At 40.4% G+C, this 19,097-nt stretch overlaps 1 protein-coding gene across 1 annotated transcript in view; it reads left to right on the top strand.

Moving 5' to 3' along the window:
* Positions 1–19,097, top strand: part of AK8 (adenylate kinase 8) — a 203,626-nt gene that overhangs the window by 99,044 nt on the left and 85,485 nt on the right. The window contains exon 11 of the mRNA XM_006834996.1: positions 14,149–14,290. Coding sequence (XP_006835059.1) covers positions 14,149–14,290 — 142 coding nt within the window. The remainder of the gene's footprint in view (positions 1–14,148; positions 14,291–19,097) is intronic.

Genomic DNA, 19,097 nt, shown 5'->3' with positions numbered 1-19,097 from the left:
AATACATATTACAACATGGATAGACCTTGAAAACATTCTCTTGCTGAATGAGAGAATCCAGACACAAAAAGACAAATATTTTATGATCCCATTTTTGTGAAATGCCCAGAATAGACAAATTCATAATGACAGAAATAGCTTAGTGCTTACCAGAAGCTGGGGAGTAGGGAGAAATGAGTTACTGCTTCTTGGATAGAGAGCTTCTGTTTGGGGTGTTGGAAAAGCTTTGGAAATAGTGTGATGGCTATACAACATTGTGACTATAATGCCACAGAATTGCATGTTTAGAAACGGTTAAGAAGGCAATTAATTATATATATATAAATATATATACATGTACATTTTTCCCCATTTTTTAAAAAAATTGAGAGCTGAATGATAGCTTACATGGGAGAACATGAACATCGGCTTTACACCATTGTTTTATTGCAATGATTGCAATCTCCTCCGTGCATCATCATCATTCAACAGTATTTGCTTCCATTCCCTCTGGTTCTGTTTGTTTGTTTGTTTTTGGTTTTTTTGGGGTGTGCACACAGAAACATCAGGAATATATAATAATTTAAACAACTAACAGGCACATTCTGCAAGCCTGCCTCCTGGCTGCCAACACCCAGTCTCTCTGTTTCCACGAATCTAGAGTCCTCAGCTGCTCTCTTTCTCCATATCCTCATCTCTGCCTCCATCTGTGGTGTTGCTGCTTCTCTGGATACGGTCCTGCATTCCGTTTGTGCTCTTCTCCCTTGAGGGTCCTTGGGTCCTCTGTTTTTATATATGTGATTTTTTATGTTTTTAAAATATTATATATACATTTATATAATTGCCATTTTAACCATTTTACCACAATAGCACAGGATTTTCTTTTTTTAAAACCACGACTTCACTAGAGAGGGACAAACTGAAGTGGCCACGGTTGGGCTGTGCTATCACTCAGCTACATCAGCGGTAGGTTTGTGGACACTGTGAGTGGCTGGCTGATGCTGCGGGTGCTTTTCTCTGCTTTTTACCCAAGTAGACATGACAGAGAGAAGAGTGCTATCAAGGGGGTGGCCACTCCTTGAGGGATGAGTGTCAGAGAAGCAGCAGAATATACTCCTAATTAGGGAAAGCCCCCAAGACGCATGTGCTTTTTCTGGACTTGAAAAACAAAATCTGATATTAAAAAATTGCTCTTCCCTGGCACCTTTGTCTACCAAGCAATTTTGAATGTTGTAGCAATATAGATGCTAGAATGTCAGCCCTCAGAATCTAAAGAAACCTTAGAGGACATCTGTTTCAAGTTATAGCTGGGGAACCAAGGCCTGGGGGCAGGGGCTTGTCTGAGACCTGTGCTTTGAGTTTACAAAGGAGGCAAGCTAGATCCAGTGGACTTTTCTCCACCTAGATAGTATCGGGGTGTGACCAATTCAAACATTCCCAGTTTCTCCTGTCTTCCTTAGAGGTTTTGAAATGTTCTGTTTATCATTTGAAGTGCTCACTTGGGGTGCAGGATCCATGATAGACCGGCAGGTGGCAGTACATAATAAACAAACAGCATCACTAAGACAGCGCTCTAGGTCCTGTCCTTACTGCTGCAGGATTTTCAGGTCACACAATGAGGACAGCTTACAGACCTTAGCTCTGGAATCCGAACTATCCAGAGAGTAATGGTCTTCAAAAGTACTCGTTTTGTTTTTATTGAATTAAGGAGCTCTGGTAGTGTAGTGGTTATGAGTCAAGCTGCTAGCCTCAAGGTCAGGAGTTCAAAACTACCAGCTGTGCCACTGGAGAGATGAGGCTTTCTGCTCCCATAAAGATTAACAGCCTCAGAAACTCTATGCAGGGTCTCCTAGAGTCAGAACTGACTTGATACCACACACACCTCAGTGATAGTAAATTGAGGCCCTCAAAGAATCCATCCTGTGTCCTGGTGAAACTCCACCCTTAGATTCTGGAGAAGAGACCCTCAGGAGGGATTGTGAGCCCCTCCTTTTAAGCACCAGGAGGATTCCTGGTGTGGAGCTGTAGGATACGCACTGTATTGATAACCAAAAAGTCAGTGGTTCAAACCCACTGGTCACGCCTCAGAAATCCTATACAGGGTCGCTATGAGTCGGAACTAACACTATGACACGTAACAATAACAACAGTGCACTGGAGTCCTGGTGTGGTGCTGTAGGATAAACAATAACAGCAAGGTCGGTAATTCAAAACCACCAGCCTTTCCTTGGGAACCCACTCAATGGCACTTAACAACATGCATGAGATGAAATTTTAAACAAAAGTAAAGCCTTCCTTTTTCTCCACAATCTGGTTCCTTTTGTAAGACTCCCCTCCACCTGGAGCCTACTGGACTCCTCCTGCTCAGTAGCACCAGGCTTCTCCAGGGCCAATGTTGGGTAGGGGAAAATAGAAATAAATTTGTATGCTTTCCATTCATCTTAACATGCCACCTGCACATTTGAGGAGTGTGTATTTATAGGGATTGTGTAGGTGTGTGTGAGTGTAGTGGATGGGTGTAGTTGTATGTCGTGCACTGGGGTATAGTGTATGTGGGGGTATTTGTAGATGTGGGTATAGTGGGGGAAACTATGTATGTTGGCATGTGTGTGCAAAGGAGTGTGTGGAGTGGTCTGAGAGCAATGTGTACAGATAAATGTATTGTTGTTGTTAGGTGCCATCCAATCAGTACTGACTCATAGCGACAACAAAATGAAACACTGCCCGATCCTGGGCCAACCTCACAATTATTGCCACGCTTGAGCGCATTTTGCCAATCCATCTCACTGGGGGTCTTCCTCTTTTTCTCTGACCTCCACCTTACCAAACATGATATCCTTCTCCAGTGACTGGTCCCTTCTGACAATATGTCTGAAGTATGAGAGACAAAGTTTGGCCATCCTGGCCTCCAAGGAGAACTCTGGCTGCACTTCTTCCAACACAGTTCTGTTGGTTCTTTCGGCAGTCCATGGCACTTTCAATATTCTCCAACACCATAACTCAAAAGCATCAAGTCTTCTACAGTCTTCCTTATTCACTGTCCAGCTTTTACATGCATATGAGGTTATTGAAAATACCATGGCTTGGGTCAGGTGCACCTTAGTCCTCAAGTTGACATCTTTGCTCTTCAACACTTTAAAAAGGTCTTGTGCAACAAGCAGATTTGTCTAATGCAATACTTCATTTGATTTCTTGAATGCTGCTTCCATGAGTGTTGATAGTTTATCCAAGAAGAATGAAGTCCTTGACAACTTCAATCTTTTTTCTGTTGATAAGAATGTTGTTTATTGGTCCAGTGGTAAGGATTTTTGTTTTCTTTATATTGAGATGCAATCCATACCGAAGGCTGTGTTCTTTAATCTTCGTCAGTAAGTATTTTAAGTCCTCTTCCCTTTCAGCAAGTACGTTTGTATCATATGCATTTCGCAGTTGTTAATGAGTCTTCCTCCAATCCTGATGCCATGTTTTTCTCCATATAACCCAGCTTCTCAGATTATTTGCTCAGCATACAGGATGAGTAAGTATGGTGAAAGAATATGTATATTGTATTGGAATGTAGGAAGTAGGTGTGGAGGAAATGCATAAGTATATAGTCTGTATATAGAGGTGGGGTGTCTGAGTGTGTGTGTGTCATAGTTAGATGTTCAGCTTTCTCTGATTTGGCTTAGGGTGGCAAAGGAGGGTTAAACGACTTATTGTGTATATATCAATCAACTGCTGGTCTCTTTTTTACTTTAAGCACCGGGTGAGGGAGCTATTGCCTTTTTCCAAATTTTGTCCTAGCCTGTTTGGGCCAACCTCAGCAACCTTGGTGTCCTTCTGCCTGCCCAGCTGTGCCTGGTCCAGGGGCACTAAGTGATGGAAAGAATGTAGCAACCATGGCAGGGAAGGCCACCATGAGGTCCAGCAGTAGGGGGCAGCACAGCCCAGCTGAAAGAGCTCCAGCTGGCCTCAGGCAGGTCCCTACTCCCTAGTCCCTTCATATTTTGTTTGTTTTTTTTTGCTGTAAAGTGCTCGAGCTGAAGTCCAGGGTCTTAAGGCCTTTCCTTAACCAGCTCACTGAGCTGAGCTTGACTGAGGGTAACAGAAGTCAGACCAACGGCCAGTGAAGAATCAGTCCTGTCCACTTACATCTCACACGCGACCTAACATGCGTTGGCACTTTTTCCTGTTCAGAGCTGTGGAATTCATGAGGAAGCAGGCACTTGATGTAGGGATTGGAGCTTGAATCTGGGGTATTCCAGGCATCCAGAGTCAGGTGGGATGGCATGAGGGAGCTGGCAGGATCCCCACCAGGCTTGGGAATCTTGGATTTGCAATGATCAATCTGTGCAAAATACATCCAGCCTGGCAGAGAATAGATAGATTGAGTTTTTAACAACCTCAAGGTCAATGTGAGGACTGGCATCTTTTATGGAAGAGCTTGAGTGGTTTTTTTTTTTGGTTTTTTTTTTTAAGTGAAACCACGTGGTGTGGCCTTATGAAATAATGGGATATTCATATCTTGCACTTTGCTAAATTTAGGGTTGACAGGACATTCCAGAGAAGTAGCCCTTGGCAGTAGCTTATACTCAGGGTAAGATGTTAACTGTCAAACCCAGAAATCAAGCCTGAGGCATCTGACTTAATGGTGAAAGACTTTAGGCCCGACTGAACAACCTCAGTCTGAGAGGAGAATAAAGGCTAAATGGATAGCATCATCAAGGGAACTTTAAACCTTCGATGGAATACAGAAATGAGCTCTGCTCACCCCACAAACTGCATATTTGCTGAACTGGCTGGTCAGATGATGTTGGGTTGGAAAGTGAGTCTACAGCCTCCAGGGAAAAAAGGCGTCAGGCTGCCAAACAAATGCCAGAGCAGAAGAGCTCAGGACAGGATGGGACTGGATGTGGGGAAGTGCAGTCCAAGGCTAGCTCCTTGGGGCTCCTTTCCTCAGAGGAAGCGTCCAGAGGGGGACTGTCATTTGTTTCTGCCTCCAGCAGCGTTCCCCAGCCCCCATCTTCATGGAGCAACGCTGTCTCCTCAGAGACTCTAGTAGCTGTAATTTAGCCCTGGTGACATAGTGGCTAAGTATTTGGCTATTAACTGAAAGGTCAGCAGTTCAAACCTACCCGCTGCACCAAGGAAGAAAGATGTGGCAATCTGTTTCTATAAAGATTACAGTCTTGGAAACCCTTTAGGGCAGTTCTAGTCTGTCCTATGAAGTCCTGGTGTGGTGCTGTCCGATAAGCACTGGACTGCAAGGTTTGTTCAAACTCACCAGTCACTCCTCGGAATCCCTACACAGGGTCATTATGAGTTGGAACCAACTTGATGGCACCTAATAACAACAGTCCATGCCTATAGGGTCATTATGAATCACAATTGATTTCACAAGCAACAGGATTTTCCCTAGTGTTGCTAAAAGAAGCCCTGGTGGTACAGTGGTTAAGCATTTGACTACTAACCAAAAGGTCAACCGTTTGAACCTTTTAGCTGCTCTGCTGAAGAAAGATGTGGCAGTCTGTTTCTCTAAAGATTTCACCCCACTGCTGTGGGTCAAGCACTAACTTTTGATGGCAGTTGTCATGGGAATTTTGATTATAAATCAGGGACAGACAAGGATATGTGACCTCTCAAGTTTCATAGGATTACCAACTCCAGGCCCCCTAAAGTGGGAGCCACTTTATGGGATTCAAGTATGGTCTTCTGGGTAGATTTCATCCTTTGCCCTCTTGCTCTGAGCTCAAATTCTCCCACTAGTGAAACTTTGGTATGGTTTTTCACAGTAGCCATTTCAACTTCCTTTAGGCATTAATAAATTATGTCCTTAGAACACATATACACACTATTCTTTTTAATGAAAAATTGCAAGCATATATCAAAAGTAGAGAGAATAGTAAAATGAACTTATGTGGATCCATAGTTCATTCTTGTTGTTATTACGTGCGGTGGAGTCGGTTCCAACTCATAGCAACCCTCTACAGGGTTTCCAAGGCTGTAAATCTTTACGGGAGCAGAAAGCCTCATCTTTCTCCAGCAGAGCAGCTGGTAGTTTCAAACTGCTGACCGTGAGATGAGCAGCCCGATACGTAACCACTACGCTACCAGTGCCATTAGGTTGGTTCTGACTCATAGCGATTCTAATAGCACAGTAGAACAAAACACTGCCTGGTCCTGTGCCAGCCTCACAATTGTTGTTATGCTTGAGCCCATCGCTGATGCCAGTGTGCCAATCCATCTCATTGGGGGTCTTTCTCTTTTTCACTGACCCCTCACTTGACCAAGCATGATCTCCTTCCAGAGACTGGTCCCTCCTGATAATATGTCTGAAGTATGAGAGACAAAGCCTGCTCATCCTGGCTTCTAAGGCACATTCTGGCTGTACTTCTTCCAACAGGTCCATAGTAGTTCAGTATAATGAACTCACAAGACGACCATGAGTTACTTAAGTCTAAACCTCTTCTGGCCTTGGTTTCCCACCTTTGAAAAGAAGGAAATTGGTGGGATGATCTTCCAGACCCTTCAACTCTGAAGCCACATGGCTCTAGGTCTCACGAGCAGCCAATGGTTACCCCAGAAGGCTGCAGTTCAGCACAGAAGATTTCCAAGCAGGACTTGATGTAGAGGAGCGAATCCGAAATTATTGGCCAATCCAGTTCTTGCCCCCAAATAATGAGGTTTTACTGGACCCTGAAGTATCATTGGTTAACAGGCTAATCATCCAGTGGATCTTCACCAGTTCCCACAAGGAACAGGCTCATTTCAAATCCACTGCACTCTCCTAGAGTCAGATTCAAGATGTTGAATTTCATGTTTGTAATTTAAGGGGCACATATCCTTGTCCATGACTTCATTGCAGCTGCCCATATGGGAATCTGGATATGCTTATAGAAACAATTAAAATAAAAATACCTAAACATCCCTTTAGAATACTTATGAGTCTGGCGTCTTCTATGAGTCATTTCTAGGCCCCACAAAGTCAGAGAGGCAAGTGTCACAGAGGAGGACATTGAGACTCAAGGAGGTTCCACTGCTGGCAGGGGGAGGCCACTGGGCCACAGGAATCTTAGCTTATACTTACTCTAAGAAAGAAATTTGGGGGAGCTAAGAGTTGAGTTTTCTGGTTTTTATTCTAAGGAACGCTAGTAAAAGCGCTGATGTTGAAAATCCTTCTGTAACTCCTTCCCTAGGGTTCAGCCCTCCCATCTTCCCATTTTACAGAGGAACAGACTCAAGTCTCAGAGATGGTTGGGGCAGAACTAGGATTAGAATAGGGATGTCCAGGAGCCCTTTATTCACAGCCAACCTTTGTCTTACAAGGGCATCTGCGGTAAGTTTGTTGTAGTGTCTCTCAGACATGCAGGATTCTCAAGGACTTGAAGGGTACTGAACTTGTGGGGCAAACAAAAGATGGAGCTTTTCCAGTCATCTGTCTTCTAAAATTCTTGGTGTAGACAGACTAGTGCCTTCAGTGCAACTTGAACTTTTTCCTTCAATATGCTATCTCTTGAAATGCTTGAATGTTGACCAATTCTTTTTGGTTTAGTGATTCTGTGTATTCCCTCCATTATTTTTTGATGCTTCCTGCATCATTCAATATTTTGTCCATAGATTTTTTTCAGGATTGCAAGTTGAGGCTTGAATTTTTTCTTCTTCAGTTCTTTTAGCTTGAGAACTACTGAGCATGTTCTTCCCTTTTGATTTCCTAACTCCAGGTCTTTGTACATTTCATTATATAGTGTAGGCTTCTTGAGCTGCCCTTTGAAGTTTTCTGTTCAACTCTTATACTTCATCATTTATTTCATTTGCTTTAGTTACTCTATATTGAAGAGTAAGTTTCAGAGTCTTTTTAGGCATCCACTTCGGTCTTTTCTTTCTTTCCAGTCTTTTTTTATGATCTTTTGCCTTCTTCATGTATGATGTTATTGATGTCATTCCACAACTCATCTGGTTGGTCTTTGGTCATAAGTGTTCAATGTGTTAAATTTGTTCTTGAGATGGTCTCTAAATTCAGGTGGGATATACTCAGGGTCGTGTTTTGGCTTTTGTTTTCATTTTCTCCAACTTCAACCTAAATAATTGATGAGCAGTTGATGATCTATTCCTCAGTCTGCCCCTGGCCTTATTTTGGATGATGATATTGAGCTTCTTCACCATCTCTTCCCACATACTCACTCTCATCAAGTCGATTCTAACTCATAATGACCCTGCATAGGGTTTCCAAGGCTGTAAATCTTTACAGGAGCAGAAAGCCTCATTTTTCTCCTGCAGAGTGACTGGTGAGTTTGAACTGCCAACCTCGAGGTAAGCAGCCCAATGCTTAAGCTACAGTGTTCCGTCTCTTTTCCCATAGATGTAGTCAGTTTTATTCCTGTATTTTCATTCTGGTGAAGTCCACAAGGTTAGTTGTTGAGAAAAGGTATTTGCAATGAATAAGCCATTGACCTTGCACAAAGATTATCACAATCTCCAGTATCATTTCTGTCACCAATGCCACATTTTCCAACTATGATCCTTTCTGTTTGTTTCCAGCTTTCACATTCCAATCACATGTAATTACCAATGCATTTTGATTGTATGTTTAGTCCATTTCAGACTGAAGAAAGTTTCTTCGTAATTGGCTTTAGTGAGTTGGTTCATAAATTTGAATAATAGTGGTATTAACTGGTCATCCCTGTAGGCATGTAGATATTATCCTATCACAGACAGCACTGTACTTCAAGATAGATTTTGATTGTTCTTTTTGACGATGAAGGCCACACCATTCCTCTTGACTTTGTCATTCCCAGCATAGTAAATCATATGACTATCTAATTCAAAATGTCCAGTAGCAGTCGATTTCAACTCACTAAATGCTTAGGATATCCGTCTTTATGCATTCCATTTCATTTTTGACAACTTCCAGTTTACCTAGATCCATGCTTTGTACCTTCCATCTGATTATTAGTGGATGTTTGCAGCTGTTTCTTCTCAGTTTGAATTGTGTCCTATCAGCAAATGAAGGTCACTAAAGCTTGGCTCCATCCACATCATTAAGGTCAACTCTACTTTGAGGAGACAGCTCTTCCCCAGTCATATTTTGAATGCTTTCCAACCTGAGGGATCCATCTTCCAGCATCCATCAGACAATGTTCTTCTGCTGTTTCTATGGTTTTCTGTGGTTAATCCCTCAGAAGTGTACTGTCTGCTAGTCTGTTCTCAGCCTGGAAGCTCTGCTGAAACCTTTCCACCATGGTTGAGCCTACTGGTATTTGAATCACTGCCAGCAGGCATAGCTCCCAGCTTCACAATGACACATAAGCCACCTGTGATATGTTATTATTATTAAGTGCCATTGAGTCAGTTCCAACTCATAATGGCTCTGTATAGGGTTTCTGAGGCTTTAATCTTTGTGGGAGCACAAAGTCTCATCTTTCTCCCTCTGAGTGGCTGGTGAATTTGAATTGCCAAACTTGTGGTTAGCAGCCCAATGCCTAACCCACAGCACTATTCTGTATCACAGGAGAGGAACTATAAATCTTGGAGTTTATATAGGACAACTGGCAAGGTTACTCCTTTTCCCTTCTGGAGAGATACTGTGGCCTTTGCTCTAGAATCTAAACAAATTCTCTCTGGGGAGAGGAGGGAAGGTCAGTAGGTTTATAACCACCAGAATGTAAACAAATGCCTCTGGGCAGACCTCCTTATGTCTCGCCAGAGACTTCTATCTTTAATTTCCAAGGCTTGTTTGCCAATTCATCATCCTTTAACTCAGGTGCCAGGAATCTCTGTGTGGAAACATTAGTCATGAAGCATTGTTTCCTGACATAACTTCTGAATTAAAAATAACAGTCACCGTCTTTAAGGGTCTACTACATTCCTACATCTTTGTATATAGTGTTAACCCTGTGGCCGATAGGTCCTATTAACCCGGTTGGTAGATGAGTAGATGAGGAAGCTGAGACTCCCTGAGGTTGATCTTACACACAGAGAACTACATGTGGGATGACATCTTGTCAGGGTCAGGGAAAGGTCAGTCAGCTCAGAAGGGCAAGACTGAGATGAGGCCCCAGATGGCTGAGAGCCTCAAGCCCATGTTCTTTTCTCTCTACCACATCAACGTCAGATCAAGCTGGCTTATACCTATCTGTTTCAGTTTCAAAAGGGAAGATTCCTTGGTTATTCACTCCATACCTGCTACTCACCAGCTACTGAGTTGGCCACCAAAAATGAGATAGACACAATCTTTTGTCCTCATGGAATCCAGTATTTAGTGAGAGGCAGGCAGTAAACAAAGAATTACCCAGACCAAAGAACTGAAAGCAGGGACTCAAACAGATACTTTTATACCAATGTTCATAGCAGTAATATTCGCAATAGCCAAAAGGTGGAAACAATCCAAATGTCCATCTACAGATGAATAAAAAAAATATTATTCTGCCACAAAGAGAAATGTGGTATTTCCTTACAACGCAATATTGTTCTGCCATAAAGAGAAATGTGGTATTTCCTTACAATGACATATTATTATACCATAAAGAGAAATGTGGTATTTCCTTACAATGAGATATTATTCCACCATAAAGAAACATGAAGAACAGATGCAGGCTGCAACATGGTGAACCTTGAAAACGTTATGCAAAGTGAAATTAGTAAGACACAAAAGGACAAATATTGTATTATCCCACTTAATACAGTATCTAGAATAGGCAAATGGAGAGACAATGATTTATTAGTGGATACCATGAGCTGGAGTCCTAGTGTGGTGCTGTAGGATAAGCACTGGACTGCTAACAGCAAGATTGGTGGTTCAAACCCACCAGCTACTTCTCAGAAATTCTATACAGGGTCTCTCTGAGTTGGGACTGACTCAAAGGCACTTAACAAAAAACATAGGCTAGAGAGGTATTACGCAAACTTGGGAAGTTATTAGTAAGAGATACTGACTGAGTTCCTCTTTGTTGTTGTTGTTAAGTGCTGTTGAGTCGGTTCTGACTCATAGTGAGTCTGTATAGGGTTTCTGAGGAGTGGCTGGTGGTTTGAACTGCTGACCTTGTGGTTCACAACCCAGTGCTTATCCTGTAGTGCCACACCAGGAGTGTCTCTTCAGGGTGATGAAAAACACTTGAATGGACAGTGATGATGGCTATATTACATGATGAATATAATTAATGCCACTGAATTATAGGGTTAAAATTATAAATGTTTTTTTATACATATTTTACCTTTTTTTTAAAAAATGAATTACTCAGTTATTGACAAGAGTGACAAATACTCAGAAGGAAAAATATGGATGCTAATCTGGACTGGGGACTGTATGCCAAGCTTCCCCTGAGAAGGAGACTCTGTGGCAAGGCTCCAAAGTCTGAGTCCAAAGGTTTGTCAAGGCGAACTGTAGGGGAAGCATATTCTGGAGGGAGGGTAGGTGAAGAGCTAGGGGAAACTGACTTAGGAGAGATGCAGGATCCAGACTTTTCAGAGCCCTGTTGGTTGTGGGGTCGTCTGCACGCTATCCTCAGAGCACTGGGGAGTCAGTGAAAGGCTTTAAGTGGGGAAAGATAGTCATTCATTCAGGCTAGATACTCAGATGCTCTTTTTAAAAAATAATATTTTATGGCCAGGGCATGGTTGGTGCTACAGGATGGTGTGGTCATCAAAAACAAGATGGCGGCAACTTCCCAAAATGCACTTCTCTGCTTATTTATTTGTTGTTCAGTGTCCTATAAAGATCCTCCAGGCAAAAAAGAAGTTCATGGAAAATTCCATCATCTTCTAATTTCATTTTTCCATGAACTTTTTTAAGTCCCCATGTATTATTATTATTTCCTATCCCCAAATCTTCACTATCATATCCAAATGCTGGTAGTTGAAAGCTTAATAATTTGTTTTGTTTACTTGTATTTTAAGAAGTAACTTGGGAAATAAATACAATTATTATTTTTAAAAAATAATATTTTATTGTGTTTTTGGTGAACATTTACACAGCAAATTAGGTTACCTTTCAACAATTTCTTGGAATCCTGGTGTGACACTAAAAGATAAGCACTGGACCCCAAGGTCAGTTTGAATCATGCAAGGTTGGTGGTTCAAACCTACCATCTTGCTCCTCAGAAACCTTATGCAGGGTCGCTGTGAGTCAGAACCAACTCAAGGCGCTTCGCCACAAATACATAGTATCCAGTGATGCTGGTTACATATTTCAAAATGCATCAATATTTTCATTCTAGCTTTAATCTAGCTTCCTTGTCCCCCTTACCTTCTCATCTTTGCTTTCGGGTAAATATTGATAGTTTGGTCTCACATAATTTGATTTTTAAAGGAGCAAAATAATCATGGGTGACAATGTTTATTTTATGAGCCAGTCTATAATCTCACTGAAAGGTGACTTCGGGATGTGGTTTGAGTTCAATCCTGGGGCTTCTTCTAGTCTCTAACAGTCCCATAAATCTGGCCATTTTAAAAATTGTTGAGCTTTGTTTGATATTTTTCTCTCATCTGTCCAGGACCATCTAGTCTGTCCCTGGTCAGAACTATCAGTAGTGGTAGCCAGGCACCATCTAATTCTCCTGGTCTCAGAATAGATGGGAGCATAGTTCTGTGAGCTGTTAGTTCTGTAGACTAGTTTCTCCTTTGAATCTTTGGTTTCCTTCTTTCTCTTTTGCTCCAGTCTAGTAGAAACCAATAATTATATCTTAGATGGTCATCCACAAGCTGTTTGAATTGCAAGGTTGGCAGTTCAAGCTCACCAGCTGCTCCTCAGAAACCCTATACAGGGTCGCTATGGGTCAGAACCGACTCAACGGCACTTAACAGCAACAAAACTAGATGGAAAGCTCTGGTGTGGCACTGTAGTATCAGCACTGGACTGGTAGCTGCTAAATAGGCCCTTCAAATCCACCAGTCGCTCTCAGAAATCCCATACAAGGTCACTGTGAATCAGAACTGACTTGACTGATGACTCACATCTACAACTAGAATGGAGATAGCCAGATGTTCTCATTAGTGCAAAAGCTCATTTCTGCTTTTTTTCCAAAGATCAAGGAAGAAAGATGAAAGATGAGAAAAGACAAATTCAGGATAATATAAATTACTTAGAATACAATTTATGGTTTGTTAGTGCAAAGAAGCTTTGGTGGTACAGTGGTTAATCATTCAGCTACTAACCTAAGGTCAGCAGTTCAAAGTCACCAGGCATTCTATGGGAGAAAGATATGGCAGTCTATTTCTGTAAAGATTATAGCCTTGGAAACTCTATGGGGACAGTTCTACTTTAGCTTCAAATATAGAACATTGGGGTCACTTACTTGCCGGACCCACAGACACAGGAAGAAAGCAGTGCACCTCCAAAGAAACTGTGAAGCTCTCTGCCATTGTAACTCTAGGAAGCCAGCTCACCTCGAGGCCCACAATTATAGCAAGCAATGGTAATATTTACCAAGTATTTCTGGGAAAATGAGTGCAAAGTGCAGAAAATGCAGTGCAAATTGCTAGAACGTAGTACATTAGCAACATAGGCTATTTAATGAGTCTGGGAAAAGAGGTATAAATTTCAGAGAAATGTCAATTGTAGTAATGTAAACAAGAGGCTTCTCTGAATATTTCATTTTCCATAAGACTTCATTTCAGCTTCAAGTTATAAGTAGAGCTGATATTCTTGAGAGAGATTCAGCTCTAAACATCACAAAGAGGGGCAAATTGAGGGACAAAGGAAAGCAGCCATTGTTGGTGGATTACAACTAGCAGAATGCATCAGAAGTAATGGGGTCCCATTTGAAGAAAACAAAAACTTGCTCTGGGGCCTGGTGTGTTTCTATGAAAAGTCTCTTAGTAGAAAAACTGGATCCTTGAGGGGGAAAAACTGACCACACATCACCAGAGGATTGAGAGCTACCCTGGCTGCAAATAGAGATGTTGTCTTCTCAAGGACAGGGAAAGTCAAGGTCTCCCAGTGCTTCCCATTTAGGCAGCCAAGTTACTCCTTGTCTAGGCCATGGGGAGACATGGGAAATGGGCATCCACACACTTCTCCAAGTGGTTCCAAGGGGCTCTATCTAAACCCATCTTTTCACCAGTTCACTCTGTTTTCAAGTGAAGGTAGAAAGCCCACAGGCCACTAACCCCGAAGACCCTCCCTGACATTCTCCAGTTAGTCAGGAACAGATGCCCAGAGCAGGGGAGTGATCACTTGTCTTCCTTTCTCTCTAGTTCCTGACAATGTCATCTTGAAGGTCTTGACCCATCACCTGAGCCAATATGACTGCATTCAGAGAGGGTGGGTGCTGCACGGCTACCCACGGGACTTGGACCAGGCACACCTGCTGGAAAGTATGGGCTACAAGCCCAACAGGTAAGCTGTCCTTGGCCAGAGCTCTCAGTGCTCACCATGGTACCTCTTGGGAAGGTCTCTGCCACTGAATGCATTTCTCAAGCTCAGTAGACACCTCGGTCTTAGCCCAGTGGGATCCATACTGGTCTCCTGACCTACAGCCTTGCAAGAGCTTTTACATGTTCCCAGAATGGAATGTCTCTTAGACTCCCATCCTTACCCCCATGTACCTGTGAACTAAGAGTCAAGTTTGGGTTCAAATCCTGCCTTCCTTGTAGGATTCTAATGTGAATCACCTTATCTTCTACTACTGTTACAGTTGTATCTTTTACATTTAAATCTTTGATGTTGCTGATATTTGTTTTGATGTGGGTATACAGTATGAATATTATTTTTCCCCACAATAACTACAATAACCTCATGTTTAACAGAATGAAGCACTGTCTAGCCTTGTACCATCGTAATGATTGCTGGTATGTTTGAGTCCATTATTGGTTTTGGTTCCAAAACCAATCCTTCCTCCACTAAATTGAACTTTAGTGCATACCACAATTATATATACATTTAGGGCTTTTTCTGAACTTTTTATTGTTTTCCACATGTCTATTTCTGCAGTAGTACCACATTGTTTAATTATTTTATTTTTTCAGAATATAGATTGTAATATGTAATACAGATTTTCTGTTTTGAGTCTTACAGATGTGGTTTACTTTGCATATATCTAAATTTGGGTTGAGTCTAAGTGATACTATCATGTATGTTAATCTCTGGTTCTCTGTCCAAAGAATTCCCTTTTTTGTAAGGTTGGTCTGGTTTTTACAAATTCTTTTAATTTCTGTTTGTTGAAAATGATCTAATTTTGTCCATCATATTTGATGGACAGTTTTTCTGGATATATAATTCTTGGTTGGTAATTTTTTTCCTTCTATTTCATCCCATTGTCTTTTTGTCTACATGGTTTCTGGTAAGAAACTGATCTTACTAGTTAGTTCTCCTTTGTTGGTAACTTTTCATGTTTTTGAGCTACTTTCATGATTCTTCCCTTGTCTTTCATTTTGAAAAGTTTGACTATAATATTTGTTGGTGCTTTTCTTTTGGGATCTATCCTGTTTGGAGTTCATTCAGCTTCTTGTCTTTCATGATATAGGGAAGTTTTCTTCCAACAACTCTTGAATAGTGTCCTCTATGTTTTTGTTTCTGTTGTTGTTTTTTTGGTTTGGTTTTTTGTCTCTTCTTATTCTAGAATTCCTATCACACGTAAATTATATCTTCTGATAGTGTCCCACCTAAACCTTAGGCTTTCTTCAGCATTTTTTGCTCTTTTTTGTGATTGTTCTTCTAGCAGATGAACATTAAGAGATTTTTCTTCAAGCTCAGTAATTTGGGTTTCCATTGATTCAATTCTATTTCTTTGCCCTTTTAGGTATTATCTATTTCTGAAGTCTTAGTGTTAATCTTCTGGCTTTCTGGTTGCTGCTTTTGTATGGTTTCCTTTTTTTTTTTTCTTTCAATTATTTTGTTAGTTTATTTCTTGAAAATTGTCATAGTTTTATCTGTGCTTTCCTATTTCATCTGTAGTTTTGTTTTTTGTTTTTTTTCCCCCTCATAATCATTGATGGTCTTAATGCTTAATTAGCATTCTTTAAAGTTCCTTATCAGGTAGTTCTGATATCATTTCTGGTGTTATATTTTCTGACTGTATTTTGGTGACTTGCCTAAGGCACTCTGTCTTGTTTCTTTGTGTAAGCTGAAGTTTTCAGTTTTCTTTGAGTCATTATGGTGTCATATTTATATTTAGTTCATGATTGTATATTGGTGTGTTCTCAGGCACTCACCCTCTATCTCCTGGTGCATGTGGTAGATACTGGAAGTGTGAACGCAGTTAGTTCTCTGTTCACTGTTTGTGTAGCCTAGTTCAGGGTAGGTTCATGCTCCTCCAGAAGCAGGGGCATTATGTCCCATGCCCAACCCCAGGCAGAGCAGAGGCTTTGCAGGAGAAGGTGCCACTGGTTGCTGAGTTGGTGAGGGCAGAGCTTGTGCTTGCAAGTCACTGTCTCATTACTCTTCTTCACTGTCCATTTTTATGTATCTAAGAGTCCTGGTGTGGCGCTGTGGGTTAAGGCTCCTTACTTGAATTGCAAGGTCGGTGGTTCAAGTTCACCAGCTGCTCCTCAGAAACGCTATACAGGGTCGCTATGGGTTGGAACTGACTTGACGACACTTAACAACATTATCCAGATGAATACTATAGTAATTTTATCATGTTCAAAAGAAGAAATACTATTGAAATTGTCACTGGAATTGCCTCAGAATTAGAGGTTGATTTGTTGCAGTTTGACATGACCATATCCTGTCTATGCCCATAGTAATGCTGCTGTTCTTAGGTGCCATCAAGTTGTCTCTAACTCACAATAAGCTTATGTGTAACAGAATGAAGCGTTATCTAACCTTGCACCATTTTTATGATTGCTGGTATGTTTGAGTCCATTATTTGACTGTGTCAGTTCATCTCATTGAAAGATTCCCTAATGAGAACCTTAGTGAAATGATTAGTAATTTATGTTGGAGCACAGATGTTTCATCATAAGTATATTTCTAGATATTTTACCTGCTGTTCTTATAAATATTGTGATAAAATCTTTTCACCTGTTTTGTTTTCTAATTGGGTATTTTAGGACTGTAGGAAATACATTGATGTTGCTTCTTTATTGTGTTCCCCAGCCTCCATCTAGAACTCTCTGTTTCTTACATTTTCCCATTTGATGCCCCTGGTTTTTCAAGTGAACGGCCACATCATCTACAAATACTGATTATTTTGCATCTTCTTTTTCATATTTATGCATTTTATTTTACTCTCTTGCCTGATTTCCCTGATCAGTACTTCCAGAATAGGGTCAGACACTATCATGGTTGACAGGAGTGTTTTATTCCTAACCTAAAGGACTGTCCTATCGTTCTACTGTTAATGTGCTACTGTCTTTAGTTTTAGATTTGTATAACATTTATAAAGTTCAAGTATATAGTTCTATAGATTCACGGTATCTCAAGGGAATGTTGAATTTTATAAAGGTCTTTCCAGCATCTTTTAAGACAATTAATTAAATGTTTTTCTCTTTTGACATATTAATATAATGAATTATATTCATAGATTTTTCTAATAATAAGGCAGCCTTTCATTCCTAGAAATGACTTTGACTTGGTCATGGTATATTATTCTTTCAATATACTGCTTGTGGCAGACAGAATTTTGGTCCCTTTAGTCCCCTGATATCATGCCCATGAATATGTTATGTTACATGACAAAAGGACTTTGCAGATGTAATTAAAGTTACTGACCAATTGACCTTAAAATAGGGAGGTTATCCTGGATTATCTGGATGGGCCCAATATAATCATATGAGCTCTTTGAAGCCGAGTTTTCTCCTGCCTAAGGACAGAAAAGGAAATAGGAGAGATTGCAGTCACGAATAGAACTTGACTCACCATTGCTGCTCAGAGATGAGAAGGCCAAGTGGGAAAGATGGGGAAGAAATATATTATTGCAATAACAAGTAAACTAGGGAAAAGGCCCCAGATGAGAACTGTAGCCCCAGTGGACATCTTGATCTTAGCCCACTGAGACTCTCAGTGGACTTCTGACCTACAGAAACTTCAAGCTAATAAATTTGAGTGTTTTTAAATAGTTACATTTATGGGAATTTGTTATGGCAGAAATGAAAAATGAATCCACTACTCTATTGTATTTGCTGCATTTTCCCCCTCATTTATCTGCATACTGGAGTATGGGTCTGAATTTTTCTTTATGTGTATGTGCTTTGTCAGACTTTTAGTATTGTTGTTAAGTGCCATTGAATCAGTTCTGACTCATAGCAACCCTGTGTAGGGTTTCCAAGAAGCAGCTGGTGGGTTTGAATCACTGACCTTGTGGTTAGCAGTCCAGTGCTTATCTACAGTGCCACACCAGGGCTCAAAACTTTTATTTAGTATTAGTGATACGATAATGTCACACATTTTCATACTTTCTCCATGCCTGGAACCATTTTAAAACTTGAGTAGTAGCTGTTCCTTAGAGCAGGCGCTTTGGGGGAATGAGAGTTTGGTTTTATTCAGGTTATTTGGTCAATTTGAACTGCATTTCTTGTGTAATTGGACTTTTCCTAGGAAATTATCCCTTTCACCTTTTAGTATGTTTTAATACAATTTTAATATGTTTCAATACAATTTTATATCTGCCAATATGTATTTATTGTATATATTATTATTAATATGTTAAAATAATATCATTTCAAGTCTTTAAAAACATTTCTTCTGTATCTGTTGGTATTTCCTCTTTATTATTGTGAATTTTATGTATTTGTATTTTCTTCTTTTTTCCTATTAGTCTAATTAGTAACTTGTCTTTTTTATGAGCTTTCGGCAATAAATGAGCTGTCTTGGATTTATTTATCAACCTGCTGTTTCCCCTATATTCCTTATTCATGATTTTTTTTTCTCTTTATTAATGACTGCATTTTATGTTGGCTTTATCTGATTCTTTTTTTTTTTTTTAATTATGAGTAAAATGCATAATGACTTATTTTTCTGTCTTTTTTTGTTTGATACTGAAAATGTTTAATTCTTTGAAGTTGTTAAGTGCCGTTGAGTCAGTTCTGACTAATAGTGACCTGCATAGGATTTTGGTGTTTTTTTTTAAGTTTTCATTGTGATTTGAATGAAAGTTTACAGGGTAGATCATCAGTTTTACATTCAACAAATCATATACTTTATTTCATTACAATGATTATAATCCCCTCCATGTACCATCAGTTAACAGTATTTCTCTCTATTC

This window comes from Chrysochloris asiatica, unplaced genomic scaffold, assembly GCF_000296735.1.
Source record: "Chrysochloris asiatica unplaced genomic scaffold, ChrAsi1.0 scaffold00014, whole genome shotgun sequence".
NCBI lineage: Eukaryota > Metazoa > Chordata > Mammalia > Afrosoricida > Chrysochloridae > Chrysochloris > Chrysochloris asiatica.
Note: the sequence above shows the minus strand (reverse complement) of the source record. Positions and strands in the feature narration are given on the sequence as shown.